Source organism: Gopherus evgoodei, chromosome 2, assembly GCF_007399415.2.
Source record: "Gopherus evgoodei ecotype Sinaloan lineage chromosome 2, rGopEvg1_v1.p, whole genome shotgun sequence".
Classification (NCBI taxonomy): Eukaryota; Metazoa; Chordata; order Testudines; family Testudinidae; genus Gopherus; species Gopherus evgoodei.
The window spans coordinates 40,162,798-40,180,162 of NC_044323.1; the positions used below are offsets into that span (position 1 = coordinate 40,162,798).

A 17,365-nucleotide genomic window follows, 5' to 3' on the forward strand; every position below is an offset into this window, starting at 1 on the left:
ATATATGGCTGTGATATTTCATACAAAGCATGATATCTAAGATACCTAATGAAAGGTCATGAATCTGTTGAAACCTGTTGTTCTGTCCAAATATATACAACATTAGTGTGTACAAAGTTATGAGATTTTGCAATATGTTTGTTATTGAAATATGTTAGAAGTTTGAAAGTCTCTACTGCTAGGTGATGAAACACTCCCAGGAGGATGTTAAACAACCATTAATCAGCAGGAGACTTGTAATCAAGGGAGTTACAATTCAATGACAGTTGCAAAAGTACCACACAATGGAGAATGCTCAACTCAGTGACTCAGTTACACAAGACCATGCCAGGGGGATTACTCAAGCTAATGATTCAGCAAAGCCCACCAGGACATGTCCGGGCAAGTGCCTTCTAGGCACATAGAATGAGGACATAAAATAGGGTATCATAGCATCATGCTTTTGCCTTTCTCCTCCCCCGCCTACATTGGAAGCAACAAGAATGCTGAGAAGATTGACTTCAACTGAGGAGACTGCTCCAGGCTTAAGGGAGAGGCCTGTGTATTAAGAAAGATTGCTTGATCTAAATACTGTCTAATATAAGAAAAAGTTTAAGATTTAGATGGTGTGTTTATTTTTTATTTTCTTTGATAACTATTATTGTCCTTTTATGACAACCACTTACAATCAATTAAAAATCTATCTTTCTGTAGTTAATAAATCTGTTTTATACTTTTCCTAAAACAGTGTATTTTGCTTGAAGTGCTTGGAAAATCTCAGCTCAGTTTACAAAGGCTAGTGCATGTCCTCTCCACATTGAGGGAGGGGCGGACTGGGTAATACACTTACACTGCTCATAGCTCTGAGGTGTAAGGTTGGGGGGCTCAGAGGAATTGGCTAATGTCTTTCTCTGTGTGATTCATAAGTGGCTTTGGGCGCATTCATGCAATCTAGCTGAGTGTGGGTCCCACATGCTGTTGTGCTGAGTGACAACAGAGCCTGGAGGGGTTTACTGCTTGTCACTAGCAAAGCATTGTGAGAGACAGCCCAGGCTGGAGAGTTAATGGGACACAGCAGTATCCCAGTTCCAGGCTGCACCCCGGGAATCCCACCATAGTAATATACTTATACTTCTGTAAGGCATTTGACTTGGTACCACACAACATTTTGATTAAAAGACAAAAAAATTAATGTGACACACATTAGATGGATTAAGAACAAGCTAACTGGTAGGTCTCCAAATGCAAAAGTCAACAAACTCATATATTTCCAGTGGGGTCCCACATGGATCTATTCTTGTCCTATGCTATTTAACATTGATAATGACTTGAAAGAAAACAATATCATCAGTCATAAAGGCTGCAGATGACAGAAAAATCTGGGGATTGGTAAATAATGAAGAGGACTGGTCACAGATTGAGAACAATCTGGATTGCTTGGTAAACTTCACACACACGAACAATATGTGTTTTAATATGGCTTAAATTCAACGTATACATCTAGGAGCAAAGAACACAGGTTATGTTTACAGAATGGGGGACTCCATCCCGGAAAGCAGAAACTCTCAAAGAGATTTGGGGGCCGTGGTGGATAATCAGCTGAACATGAGCTCCAGCGTGACACTGTGGCCAAAAGAGCTAATACAACCCTGGGATGCATAAACAGGGGAATTCATTAGGAGTAGAGAGGTTATTTTACCTCTCTATTTGGCACTGGTGCAACCACCACTGGAATACTATGTTTACTTCTGGTGTTCACAATTCAAGAAAGCTGTTGATAAACTGGAGAGGGCTCAGAGAAGAGCCACAAGAATGATTAAAGGATTAGAAAATATGTCTTACAGCAATAAACTCAAAGAGCTCAATCTATTCAGCTTAAAAAGAACTGGTGACTTGATTACAGTCTATAAGTATCTTTAGATGGGGAACAAATATTTAATAATGGGCTCATCAGTCTAGAAGAGAAAGGTATAAACACAATCCTTTGGCGGGAAGCTGAAATGAGAAATTCAGATGGGAAATAAAATATACATTTTAACATTAGAACAATTGACCAAATGTTGTGATGGATCAACCATCACTGGCCATTTTTAAATCAAAATAGATTTTTTTTTCTAAAAAATATGCCCCAGAAAGTATTTGAGGGAACTTCTAGTGGCCTGTGTTATACAGGAGGTCAGACTGTACAATGATTATCACAATACCACCTTCTGGACTTGGAATCTATGACTTCAAAATTAACGTTGGTGTAGTAGAGCCTATTACACCAGATGGAAGTGGCAAATGCTGTAAAAGAAATGAAAAATAATAAAGGACCTAGGCCCAGTGGGGAACCCCTACTGATGCATGGAGAAACTTTGGAAAAGAAGGCATCCATCTGCCGAAATCCCTCTTCAACCCATGAGATGGGAAAAAGATACCAAACACATGGAAGAAAAGTATCTTTATGGCAATATGTAAGAGAAAAGGTAGTGCTGGAAACTGTACAAATTATAGAGGTATAAATCTGGTGATTTATACCATGGAGCTGGGGAACAGAGTCATTGATAAGACATTAAGATGTGAAGTACATATTACCGTAAAACAATATGGATTCATGCTAGGAAGGTCAACAATAGATGCTGATTTTGCACTGAGGCAGCTAATGCAAAGATTTAGAGAGAAACGGAAAAAACATTCACTTGGCGCTGATTCATCTGGGTAAGATCTTTGATCCAGTTCCAAGGGCAGTCATCTGGTGGTCGATGAGGGAAAAAATGGTACCAGAACTTTATGTGTGGCTTGTTCAAGCCAACTACGTAGGTACAATGTCAACAGTCAGAACATCTAGTGGTGAAACAAATGAACTATCAGTAAAAGAGTGCATCAAAGATCAGCAATGAGGTCTTTCTAATTTATCCTCATCCTGGTTACCTCCACAAGGAATATACAGAAGAAGGCATCTTGGTGCATGTTGTTTGCAGGTGATATCATTATATGCAGTAGGAGAAAGACAGTCTAGAAAAGGATCTTGATAAATGGAGAGATGTCTTGGAGAGACATAGGTTCAAAACAAGCAGAGGAAAAACAGAGCATTTGGTATGTAAGATCAATAATGTGAACACTGAAGAATGATCTTTCAAACTACATGGGCAGACAATAATAAAAATGCAAAGTTTTAAGTACCTGGATTCCAGAATCCTGGAAAACTGGAGGATAAAATATGAGTTTAGATTATAAATGCCTGGCTCAGATGAAGAGAATTAAGTGAGAGGTATGTGACAGGAAGATATCAGTAAGATTAAAAAAGAGAAAGTCTATGTAATGGTGGCCTGTCCAGTTTTAATGTAAGGCACTGTTCCTTGTTGCCCAACATTCAAACATGAACAAGTGATCTGTTCCATAGACATGCAAACGCTAAGATGAATGAGTAAGCAAGAAAGACCACATGAGGAACATATTATGTTAGAGACATGCTCCAAGTAATACCTATAAATGAAAAAAATTGGGGTATGTAGGCTCAGACAGTTTGGACAGACAAAGTGCAGAGTTGACAACCATGTGGGTAAAAGTACAACACCTCAAGATGGAAGGAAAAAGGCGGAGTCCAACCCAGAAGCAGCAGTGGGATATTATACAGGAATATGTGTTAGCACGTGGCGGTACAGAGGATATGGCACTGAACAGAGCACTTCGGAGGGAGAGGACTCAGAGCAGATCGCATTTGATGTGATTAATGCAAAGAAGATGATGTCCATCATTTCCCGATGCTATTATTTTTCTGAACAGATAGTGCTACCTCACTCTCTCTGTATACATAAGAGAAAAATTAGATCTTATGAAAGCTTATATATAAAATGAAAGCTATTTTAGAGAGAGAGAGAGAGAGCTTTCATTATATATATATAGCTTTCATTATATATGTATTATAAATATATATATACACATACACACACACACTTTTGAAATATATACACTTTGGAATAACACAAGATTAACATATTTGATAATACTAAAATATAAACTGGGTGTTTGGGCTTATAAAGTTTATGGCAACATATTTGCTCTGCCAGTTGTTTTAGTAAGTGAAACAATATACCAGCCCTTACACCCAATAGTCTGAGACCACTAAAAATTCTTCAGCATGTTACATAATTAGTACTTATTTTTCTCACCAGCTCATTCCAGAATCCAGCAATGCCATTTATTAGTAAGTCAAAGGGGTAACTACAAAGTTGTGAGGCCATAATTAATTTTAATTTATGAAGCACAAACAATTTCAGATTGGCCAAGTGCTAAACAAAATATAGCACAGAACAAACTTACTTGCAGATTTGACTCCAATATTTCTAGATGACCCGTTATTAAGAATAAAAGTCACACTAGTTCTTTTTCCTAGCACTAATCAACCTGAAAAATATTTACAGCAAGGGATTGGCAATGGAATACAAAATCATCGTTAGTTAAATTGTTCTGATGAGTAGAAACTACAGGCCAACACCACACTGGGGCTGTTCAGAGTAGACTCTCTGATACAGGTCATTTTAAAATTAGGATGGTATCTCAGTCAACACAGCACCAATGACTGAATTACCTCCATAACTCTGGGGGTGGTATCTCCAATGCAATTTAGAGACACTGGCAACATAAAGAAGCTTGGAGGGCAGCTGCTAATGCTGCATCAGTTCTGTGTGCAGAAGACATGATTTGTACTAAACTCACTTAAAACAATGTCTTCACTTATTCTACCATGTTTCAAAAAAGTTATAACATTTACTGCCAAGACAACTCAAGTTCTGTCATTAGATTAATCTAAATTAGTCTCAGTTTAACAGCAGCTGACACTCAGACAACTCGGGAATATCTCATTGCTATAAACCACTGTGATATCTTGACACAAAAAAGGCCTCTGATATTGTAAATATAAATCTCAATTTTTAAGTCTTGGGTGGAAAGTAGGGGAGTAAAGAGAAAGTATCCAAAGTCATTTTTAAATTCAAGCTGTTTGTCTTCTTCTGTGATTACAAATCATTATCTTCACAGCAATGTCACCTCTTCACTGCTACTCATATCCCCTATACTGCCATTATTATGAAATCATCATCAAGCTATTGGCTACCAAGACAAGATCGGACAACATTTTGGAACCAAGTGTTTGAAAACCATCACCATACTTATATGGTACACTCCCTTCCCTTTATCTTGTTTATTAAGTATAAGCATTTTGGGACAAGGACTGTATTACACTGTATTTGTACAGTGCCTACCACAATGGAGTCCCATTCTCAGATGGCCACTGGGCACTATCATAATAATGTCCAAAAACCTTTCAGTAAACCAAGTGGGAGCTGTGGTATCAAAGTATAGGTCACTACATATTTCCAACAATCTCCACAGACTCATGCAGTTTACCTTTGGTGGTATCTACATGAAATACTCTAGTATGAGCCTCTCTCCTACCTTTTGAATAAAGTTTCTCCTTCCCTCCATAACTAAATGATTTCAAGGGTCCTGTTTGTCTCAATAAACAACCTTATTTAACCTAATTACACTGACCACCAACAGATCCTTTACCCTTTTTTACTCCATTTTCACAATAATCTAGCACACCCATTCACCATATTGTGTGCTAGTTCTAATGAGACGTCTTTACCAACTCTAGTCCAAGAAAGCACTGCAGAGCGTGGCTGGGGGGAGGGTGCTGATGTCAGGGTGTCCCTCTTCCCCAGCCCCTGTACCTCATCTCCACAGAGCAGGGTAGAGGGAACAGAGCTCAGGACTCACAGCAGCTCTGAGGTCTGAACGAGCCTTCCGGTGAGTGAGTGCCTTAAAGAGATAGCACACAATCTCTCTGAAACTTCCCCAGCAGCCAGCACATACATTCTCTGTCTCTCTCGCGCGCACACACATACACACACAGTCTCTTTCCCTCCCTCCTGCCCATGTACCCCATCTCCACAGAGCGGAGGAACGGGGACATGGTGCAGGAGGAGGAGAGCTTTCAATGAGTGCCTTAAAGAGACAGCGGACAGGCATCTCTCAGAAACTTCCCCAGCAGCCAGCACACACACTGTCAAGGTTTCACACATGCACATGCTGCTGTTGTTATTTCTTGGCACTTCCTGCAATGCACACATATTCTATGCAATTTTATTCTTTCAAAGTGTTTTATGTTAGCTTTTTACTGGTCTATGCATTTCATAATTTTTACTCTCTCTTACCTTTAAAATTTAATTATTTGAGTAGTGAATTCTAAAATGCCTAACTTGCCCTCGCTGGAGTAATTATCCCTATTCGTAACTTTTTAAAAATATATATTATATCTAGGTTTTTTGTTTCTACTGGTGGCACACATCCGCAGCTTGGTGCACATAAAATGTATTCCACATATGGGTGGGGAAAATTAGAGGGAACACTGAGTATAAGAAGCACAAATTAAGGGGCAAGATTCAAACACTGGACTGGTTCAGGCAGAAAAACAGAGAGCCAATGCAGCACTACTTTTGAACAAGAAGGAAACGAAAAAACGTTATAATTTTAAAATTTCAACAGACAGAAGACTCAAGTTGAGAGCACGTTCCTATGCCTGCATATACCGGTATTCATAATACACTACTACTTACTGGACTCTACTCTCCAGCTCCCTCATCCATGTCCCATGCATTCCATCCCTCCCAATATACCTTCAAATGACATCTCAGATATGGAGGTTGTCAACCACATCATCTTTTGCAGTTGCAACAGAGGTGTAAAATTTCCAGTCTCCTGTGGATACCAATCCATCTGGTGATGTGTCCGATGTAGCGGCTCTACTTCTTCCTCTTCCTGCTTTGCCTGTGAACATGCCTGATAGTATGAGTGGTAGAATCGAGACACTCTGTGATTGGTGAGCAATGTGTCCACAGAAGGATGTTATTCTCTTTCTTAGGGTCTCAAGTAATTGTGCTCTTTTTTAAATTCATCCTTCTCATCACCTCATCATTCATACTTTTGGTTATCCAGCTAATTTGAACACCTTCTTTCAACTTCACAGAAGCCTTTGAAAGTGCTGAATGTATTTTCTACAAGCTATATCCTTCTCTTGATTTCTTCACGTATCTTTTGTCAGTTATTTAAACTCCCTAAATAGGAAGAACTATACTGTTGTTTCACCACCTGACCATGAAATCTAGGTGCTACCTACCTTGTACACTGCTGTGTTTACTTATTGTCATACTTCTTATCTTCCTAACATCGATCGTCTTTTCACATTTCTTGCTGGCATTATTCACAGCAATAAGCATTTTCTGAAGTTCTTCCCTACTCAAAGTTTTGCAAACTAGGTCATTGGTGTATCTCATGTTGTTGGTGTATATGCCACTGACCTGTTTGCCCCTTGGCAACTTCTAAACTTTCCCTGATTATACCTACCATACACACATACGTTGAATAGTTACAAAGACTGAATGCAATGCTGGTGTACAGATTTATTGATGCTGCAATACTTGGATATTTCAGTTTGTTCAGACTGCTGCTTTCTGTCGTGCTTTTTAGTAACTGTAGATCTTGGAAATCAATATTACATTCTTCAAGAATATGTATCATCTTGTCAAGCAGCATTTTATCAAATGCCTACTCAAAATCTATATCACACATATACATTTCCCTTTACACTTCTATCACACGCTCATATATGATCCTCAGGGCAAAAACTGCCTTCCTTCTGCCTATTCTTGCGTGGAAACCAAACCAACTTCTGCTAATTCTTGTCTCAAGTTGTTGATGCATCCATGTGCCAATGATTTTCAACAAATCTTTCAGTGTGATCAAGCTTACAGTCTGACGCTGTTCACATTCCCTACCATTATTAATCTTTGGTAGAGGAATGAAGATGAATCTTTATAGTGCTCTTTCTTGTTCCCACAATGAAAGTAAGGGAAAGCAGCTGGGGAGGTTGAAATGCAACAATTCCTGAATGGAGATTCAAAAAGTTACCAGCTAAAACTAGACAGACACCCACTTCTGGATGACTTCCCAATAAATGTACTTTGTAAAAAGAGTACAACACTCTGTTGGCCATTTTACTGAGAATATTTTACCTAGATCTCTGCAACTGCAGCTGGTCTGAATGTTTGTTTATAAATCAGACTCTGGAAAAAGGACAATTAACACTTCAAGCATGCTGTTTAATGTCAATAAATCATCAATTCACTCATCCATAAACTTACTCCCCATAAGTAATACAAGTCATTACTTAATCATGATAAAAATAAATGCCTGAGATCATCAATAGTAAAATCCGCCATGACAAGTACAAAAAAGCCTCTAAGAACTCCTTGCCATAAAACCACCAAAACAACATGAAATTTCTCTAGCAATATACATTAGAGCAAAGAGCAGTTGTACTTTGGGCAGGAAGCACATTAGTAGGCTATGCTAATCTAAGTTATCAGCCTCAAGTGCAACCGTGTCGAAACTCCTGGCTCCTCACTCTATTGTTCACTAAGGACCTCGCTTTTGCATCCATCTATTATGCAAAATGCAGCACATCAATATAGTTGCTGCACTAGTAACCAAACTGTCATGGTAAGTCAGATATCACCATCTTGCTTTCAATCTCCCAAAAACCACAGTCCACTACCGTCTTGCAGCTACCAAATGTAGAGTTGAATCTGCATATCTCAGGAATGGAGCAAAATTTGATATTAAGATTGTTGCCAGCAGATAACTGCCTGAGGCCAAGCAACAGCGGGGGGGGTCCGTCGCCTGATGTGCCGCGCCAATAAACACACCAGGGTGGAGAAGCAAACCAAGTTTATTTGAGATCTCAAAGCAGTGCAGGGAGATTGACTCAGATCAAGCACACCTAAAACAAGCAGTCTGTTCCTTTATATCCATGAGAACTTTTCTTACTGACTAGCAATCCCTCGTTTTCCCTCCCTCCTCCTCCTTCCTCCCCCTGTAGCAATTACGTAAGTGCAGGTGCATTAAGTAATCTTGGCCGCGGCAGTTCGTTAGTAAGTTTTCCTTCTGCAAGTTATCTTGTCCTTCTGCTAAAGGTGCACAGGCCTCATTATTTCTGCTTTAGACCAGTTAGAACTGTTGCAACTGATAACGGCTGTTACACCTGGCCTTTTAGGTCGATTAAAGTTCAAACATGGAGGGACTCTTGTCTGCTGATGCCTAAAACCAGGAAGGCTCCATACTCTTGTGGCCTTCCACCCTCCCGAGTTACGTAGGGTTATGCTTAGTGACACCAACAAGATCCTTCAGAAAATTAATAAGGATAAAGACATAAATGTCAATGTTTTACATTGGAATAGAGTTCCCTGCTGTACAAGTCCAGAATTTTGTTTCCTTTAATTCTGGCATCATGCACTTTGCCTGGCCACCCTGTGTACGCATACAGGAATTTCCCACAGCGATTTACTGAGGCTTGCGTCTGGACTGAGTAGTACTCTTTTCTGTTAAAGTATTCCTGAATTTGTTGGTGGTTGAGGTTTAGGCAGATCCAAAAATGAGCATTTAGATTCTATCAAGAGATATGGCACACTTTGGGAATCAGAACAGTTTAAATCATAGAATTATAAAAATGTAGGACTGTAAGGGACCTCATTAGGTCATCTTGTCCAGTCCTCTACACTGAAGCAGGGCTAAGGATTATCTCTAGACCATCCCTCACCAGTGTTTATCTAACTTGTTCTTAAAAACCTCCAGTGATGGTTAACTAGCCTCACAGTTAGGAGGTTTTTCCTAATGTCTAACCTAAATCTCCCTTGCTGGAATTTAAGCTCATTACTTACTTGTCCTGTCCTCGGTGGGTAAGGAGAACAGTATATCATCCTCTCTTTATAACAACCTTTTATGTACTTGAAGTCTTATGTCCCCTCTCAGCTGTCCCTTTTACAGACTAAACAAACCCAGGTGTTTCAATCTTTCCTCATAAACCATGTTTTCTAGACCTTTAATTTTTTTCTCTCCTCTGAACTTTCTCCAGTTTGTCCAGATCCTTCCCAAAACGTGATACTCAGAACTGAATGTAGTATTCCAGCTGAAACCTTATCAGTGCTGAGTAGAGTGGAAGAATTACTTCTCAGGTCTTGCTTACAACACTCCTGCTAATATAACCAGAATGATGTTTGCTATTTTTGCAACAGCAGTACACTGTTGATTCACATTTAGTTTATGATTCACTATAACCTCTAGATCCTTTTTCTGCAGTACTCCTTCCTCAGTAGCCATTTCCCATTTGGTATTTATGCAATTGATTATTTCTTCCTAAGCATAGTCTTTTGCTTTTAACTTTATTGAATTTTATCCTATTTATTTCACACCATTTCTCCAGTTTGTCAAGATCATTTTGAATTCTAATGCTGTCTTCTTAAGTGCTTGCAATCTCTCTTGGCTTGGTATTGTCTGCAGACTTTATCAGTGTACCCTCTATGCCAGCGATTCCCAAATTTGTTCTGTCGCGTGCGCAGGGAAAGCCCCTGGCAGGCCGGCCCGGGCCGGTTTGTTTACCTGCCGCGTCCGCAGGTTTGGTCGATTGCAGCTCCCACTGGCCGCAGTTCGCTGCTCCAGGTCAATGGGAGCTGCTGGAAGCGGCAGCCAGTACGTCCCTCAGCCCGCGCCGCTTCTTGCAGCCCATATTGGCCTGGAGCAGTGAACCGCAGCCACTGGGAGCCATGATAGGCCGAACCTGCAGATGCAGCAGGTAAACAAACTGGCCCGGCCCGCCAGGGGCTTTCCCTGCACAAGCGGTGGAACAAGTTTGGGAAACACTGCTCTATGCCATTACTCAAATCATTTACAAAGATACTGAACAGAATCAGACCCAGGACAGCTCCCTGAGGGACCCCCCTCGATATGCCCTTTCAACTTGACTGTGAACCATTGATACTCTTGGAGTACAGCTTTACAACCAGGGGTCTGGTCTCCCCGCCTCCCCTGCCCCACTTCCAGTAGGTATGCCTAAGCTATATTTCCCTCGTTTGCTTGTGAGAAGGTCATGTGAGAAAGCATCAGAAGTTTTACTAAAATCAAGATATCTAATATCTGCTGCTTCCCCTTATATCCACAAGGCCCATTACCCTGTCAAAGAAGGATATGACATGACGACTAGTTCTTGAGAAATCCATGTTGACTGTTACTTATCACCTTATTTTCTTCTAGGTGTTTACAAATTGACCTATTATTTGCTCCATTATCTTTCCAGATACCAAAATTAAGCTGACTGGGCTCTAATTCCCTGAGTTGTCCTTATTCTGCTATTTATAGCGAGGTACTATATTTGACCCTTTCCAGGCCTCATGTATGTCTCCCATCCTCCATGAATTCTCAAAGATAACTGCTAATGGCTCAAAGATCTCTTCAGCCAGCTCCTTAAGTATTCTAGAATGTATTTCATCAGGCCCTGCTGATTTGCAGACATCTAACTTATCTAAAAAATTCTTAACCTGTTCTTTCCCTAATTAGGTTCAGACCAAATCTCATTTGTTCGCTATGTTAATCATTCGATCACTACTAATCTTTTTGGGTGAACACTGAAACAAAAAAGGGCATTTAATACACTGGCCACTGCCGTGTTTTCTCTTATAGCCTCTCTCTCCTCATTAAGTAATGGGCCTACTCTGCCCTTGGTCTTCCTCTTGCTTCTAATATATTTGTAAAACATTTTCTTGCTACCCTTTAAGTCCCTAGCTAATTTAATTTGGGGGGGTTGCTTCTGGGAGTGGGAGGGGTTCTGTTTTTGTCCTTAGCCTTTCTAATTTCTTTCCTATACGCACGTGTTACAGTTTTTATATTAATCCTTTGTAATTTGACCTAGTTTCCCTTTTTGTATGACTCTTCTTTGAGTTTCCAGACACTGAAGATTTATTCATTAATCAGGGCGGTCTCTTACCATACTTTCTATCTTTTCTTCGCATTGGGATAGTTGATTCTTGTGCCCTTAATATATCTTTAAAAAAAAAAACTGCCAGCTCTCCTGCTCACTTTTTTCCCTTAGACTTGCTTCCCATGGGATCTTACCTCCCAGTTCCCTGAATTTGCTAATGTCAGCCTTTGTGAAGTCTTTTGTTCTTATTCTGCTGTCTTCCCTCCTACCATTTCTTATAATCATGAACTCTATCATTTCATGATCATTTTCATCCAAGCTGCCTTCCACCTTCAAATTTTCAACCAGTTCCTCCCTCTTTGTCAGAATCAAAACTAGAACAGTCTCTCCCCATTGCATTCTCATCTTCTGTAATAAAAACCTGTCTCTAGTGCATTCCAAGAACTTACTGAATAGCTTGTGCCCTGCTGTATTATTTCCCAACAGACATCTGCTGGGATTTCAGCAAGGCATTTGATACATTTCCACATGGGAAATTAATTAGTTAAGTTGGAGAAGATAACATGAAAACTGAAAGGTGGATAAAATTTGTGGATTACACAAAGCTGAGAGGTATTACAAACATGAAGGAGGACTGGAATATCATACAAGAAGATCTGGATGACTTTGAAAACTAGAGTAATAGAGATGGGATGAAATTTAATAGTGCAAAATGCAAGGTCACGCACTTTGGGATTAACATCAAGAATGTTTGCTATAAAATGGGGATTTATCAATTGGAAGTGACAAAGAAGGAGAAAGACTAGGGTGGACTGGATGATGACAGGATGACTATGAGCTGCCAATTTGATGCAACTGTGAAAAAAAGCTAATGCAATCCTAGGATACATTATGGGAGGTATTTCCAGTAAAAAGACAAGGAAGTGTTAGTTCCATTGTTCAAGGCATTGGTGAGACCTCATCCGGAATACTATGTGCAATTCTGGTCTCCCGTGTTTAAGAAAGATTAATCTAAATTAGGAAGAGGTGCAGAGAATGAGCTACTACAATGATCAGAGGAATGGAAAACCTACCTTTGAGAGGAAACTCAAAGACCTTGGCTTGTTTAGCCTGACCAAAAGAACACTGAGGAGAGATAGGATTGCTCTGTATACATACATGAGAGGGATAAATGTCAGGAGGGGAAAGTAGTCATTTAAGTTAATCACCAATGTTGACACAAAAACAAATGGCTAAAACCTGACCATCAATAACATTAGGCTTGAAATTAGATGGTTTCTGACCATCAGAGGAGTGAAATTCCGGAACAGCCTTCCAAGGGGAGTAGTAGAGGCAAAAAACCTAACTGGCTTCAAGACTGAGCTTGATACGTTTATGGAGAGAAAGGTATGATGAGACTGCTTATAAACAGCATGCAGGCAATCTGCATCTGCTAGTAGCAATATCTCCAATGGTCGATGATGGGACACTAGCTGGGGAGGGCTCTGAGAATTCTTTCCCAGGTGCCTGGCTGCTGGGTCTTGCCCACGTACTCAGGGTCTAACTGATCGACGTATTTGGGGTTGGAAAGGAATTTCCTCCCAGGTCAGATTGACAGAAACGTGGGGAGGGGGGCCTTTGCCCTTCTCTGTAGCATGGGGTACAGGTCACTTACAGGTTAAACTAGCGTAAAAAGTGGATTCTCTGTAACTTAAAGTGTTTAAATCATGATTTGAACACTTCAGTAACTCAGCCATAGGTTATGGGTCTATTACAGGAGTGGGTGGATGCGGTTCTATGGCCTGCAATGCATAGGAGGCCCGGCTAGATGATTATGATGGTCTCTTCTGGCCTTAAAGTTTATAAGTAGTCTTGGTAGTTGAAGTCCCCCATCATCACCAAGACCTGTGCTTTGGAGATTCCCTGTGCTTAGGTAAATTTGAGAGTCACCTGTATAAGGCCAAACTTCATCACAGGATATGTGCTCCCTATCATCATCTTCACTGCCTGAATAGAGCATTCCACAAACATGTGATGCTCTGCACCAGCAGTTCTCAAACTGTGGGTCAGGACCCCAAAGTGGGTCGTTAACCCATTTTAATGGGGTCACCAGGGCTGGCCTTAGACTTGCTGGGGCTTGGGGCTGAAGCCAAAGCCCAAACCCCACTGCCCAGGGCCAAAGCCCGAGACCTACGGCCCCAGGGCTGAAGCCCAGCCCCATCACCCCAGCCTGTGGAGCTCAGGCTTTGGAACCCCAACCTGGAGCAGTGGGACTCGGGTGGAGTCAGGCTTTGGTCCCCTTTCCTCGGGTCATGTAGTAATTTTTGTTGCCAGAAAGGGATCGCAATGAAATGAAGTTTGAGAACCCTTGCTCTACACCAACAGAGCAAGTGGGCAAATAATAAGGCTGCTATAATGAGGCACTCTCTTGTTAACAGGATGTATGCCCCTTCCCGTTGATCATGGATGGCATTTAGAAATCAAGGGGCTTGCCAGCAAGCACCTGGATGACAAAAATCCAGCACCAGATAATATGCTGCAGGCATGTGAAAAGTCAAACAGAGAGGTATTCCTGTTTTGCTGTTGGGTTTTCCCGCACAGGCTTGTGTAAGTGTCAGAAGTGTGAGAACATTGACAAAAAAAGCTTCTGAACCTGTCATTCACAAAGACAATGTGTCCAACAAGAGAGATTTTGAAAGCAGACTGTCAGAGTGGGAAATAAAAATGTATTTTACTCAGGGAATAAGCCTACAGTGCCAACAAGAATACGTAGTTCAAAATGAACACTAGATTTGAATAAGAAAATACGTTGATTTATATAGATAATCATATCGATTCATAGATAAGTTGTATATGACATTTATTTCTTAAATATTTTTAAGACTATTACAAGAGGATCCCAGTAAAAAGGTTTGTGTTTTTCTTTTCTCAATGCTGTTGCTGAGAAAAATATACTAGCTGACAAATAAAATAGTAATATTTTAGGAATTTGCATAGAAAAATGCATCAAATTTATTAAAATTTATCATCATTAAATGTAACAGTGAGGCTGGTGTACATACACTCCTCTTAAGTGAAAATAGCAAAACAGTCCAGCCTACAGTAAAAAGTTAGTATTGCCATGAAAAACAAATTATGGAAGTTGGGTAATACTTGCTATCAAAAGACAGACATGGTAATTTACTGCACATTATCTGTTAGACTGATGATTGCAGAAAATATTGATGCATAAAACATCCCAGGAGGGCAAGAATTTTTAGTTCTTTCATATATTTTATTGCCCACAAATAAATAATTTTCACTCAAATTGGCTATTTGCAATATTTTTTTCTTGTGCATGACTTCTAAGTTTTTCAGTCCATTCAGTTCTGCCTTTAATACCACTTTCATATATATTTCAATCATTTTCAGCCAATTTGGGCCTTTAAAGAGCAAATCTTAATGAAGTTATGGACAAGAACCCTTTGTCAGGACAGTATCAAATTGGTAATTTGGATGTGCCATGACAGAAAAATCCAGGGTTTCTTGGGGAGAACTTTTAACAGGTCTCTCAGGCTATTGGCTATATAAATCTGCAGAGAGTATGTAGTGCCCCGTCAAGCTCATTTTCTAAACACAGTAATTGGTCTCACGCTACTGCCTTCCAAAAAATTACGTGACTTTGACCACTTCTCCTATAATTCCCCGCTTGATTGCAGAAGGCCTTTCAAACCTTCTCACAAGACAATGCTGTGCCAGCAGGTAGAAAGGAAGTGAACTATAATGGTGGAGAATAGTGCCTCTGTGGATGTGGGGCAAAAATCACACCTGAAATAATGTGACTACTGTGGTCACAATGCACCGTTGGGACCTATATTGGTACTATTACACAGATTCAGTTATCAACAATTCAGTTCTCCAGTGCAGAGATTCTTAAACCATAGCCTGTGAAACATTTGCTTGTGATTCCCAGAAAGCTGACCAATTATATGGTGCAGGCGTCTGGGTAAGTGGGACAGTTAATAGGAACACTGAATTTTAAAGTCATACTAATATATGCAAAATGAATCATCAATGTGTAGTTTATAAGTCCTAAACACAAAAAGTGATGAGCACTGAAGAAACCTGATCCCAGAAACATATTTCATATTTTAATAGCAGAGTTTTTAGATCATGAGTGGCTTTAGTTGCTTATCAAAATAAGATGAACCAGAGATCTCTACCTTTAAAGCAGTTAGGTCACTGACAGCGTAATTGTCTTTAAAAGTGTAATTGCCTTCATGTTAACTTCTCTATGTAACACAGCACTGAAAAATTTGAAGCTAATCACTGATAAGAAACCAACTACACACAAAAATCAAATGGGCAGGCAGAAAATAACTTCAGCTTATTAACAGGTAGCTTTACATTTTGGCAGAATCAAGACACTAAGAATAAATTAGATCAAGTATAAAAGGCACACATTTCCTCTCCTTTCAGTTTAGTACTGGTCAGGCATGGAAAAAGGAGGAAAATAGATCATCTCCGAAGAGTAAAGTTTCTCTTTAGTGATTAACTCTAAAAGCATTGCTTACGCTCTCTTTCTGGGGAGACGTAATTGTGCTGTATGTGCTTATGTCTCTAGGTGGGAATTTTATTTTGTGTATGTTTCAATAAGACATTCAGAACCACAGGTTTTTTTGCAGTTTCTTTCTGATGCAGACCCTGTGACAAGTGTTTTATTAGTCAGGCCAGAGGCCTTGGTGCCTCTGTACAGCAGCATATGCACGGATGGCACCCATAATAACCAACCGAAGGAGCTGTCTGAATCACGTCAGGCAGACACCAACTCCTCGTTGTCCACGGCGCTCTCACCAGCGAGCATTTCCATCCCCTTTGTGTGCGTGACGGTGTCCCTGTCCCTCGTGACGGAGTGCGGCCCCTGAGAGCGCAGTGGCACTGTACGCAAGGCTCAGCACAGCCCACCCGCATGCCTACCCCGGGTCTCAGCTGTCTCTGCCCCTCCCCCAGACAACAAAGCCATGAACAACGGGGGCTCGCGGGGGAGGGGAGGGCAGGCAAAACAAGTTTGAGGTGAGGAGCTGGGGCCAACTCAGAGCGTGGGGAAGGGGCGGACCAGAGCTGATAGTGACAGACCCGGGTGGCGGGGGGGCAGACACCAGGGGGCTGGCGGGCAGAGCGTTTGGTGCCAGACAGCAGGGGCCGGGCCCGCTTGTGTCGGTGCCACTTACCCACATCCTGGTCAAAGGGGTTGGTGGCGAAGAGCGGCATCTCGGATCCGCGCGCTGCGGGTACGGAACAGCCTCACCCTCCCCTCCCGGTCGCGGGGTACGGTGTACAGCGTCTGAACGCGGTGGGGGGGCGGGGGCTCGGCGGCGGCCTTAGCTCCGCCTCCCTGTCAGGGAACAGCTTAGGAGCCTCCTCTCCGTGCTCGCAGAGCATCCTGGGAAAAATAGGGTTCCCCACTCCAGTGCCTGACCCGAAGACTCCTCTCAGCACAGGCACAAAGGGCTGGGAGGGGCTCTTCCCCCTGGCTGTATGTTCATCCCGGTGCTTTCATTGCCCTTGCCGCCCCAGGATGGGTTGTTGGATAGGGCACTGGGTCAGCCAGCAGAGGAGGCCCCTCAGGCGTTC

At 41.2% G+C, this 17,365-nt stretch overlaps 1 protein-coding gene across 1 annotated transcript in view; it reads right to left on the reverse strand.

Annotated features, from left to right (window-relative positions):
• STAM (signal transducing adaptor molecule) overlaps window positions 1–17,116 on the reverse strand; it is a 76,623-nt gene extending 59,507 nt beyond the window's left edge. The window contains exon 1 of the mRNA XM_030550437.1: window positions 16,963–17,116. Within this exon, the coding sequence (XP_030406297.1) occupies window positions 16,963–17,002 (40 nt within the window). The 5' untranslated portion in view covers window positions 17,003–17,116. The remainder of the gene's footprint in view (window positions 1–16,962) is intronic.
• Between the last annotated feature and the right edge of the window lie 249 nt (window positions 17,117–17,365).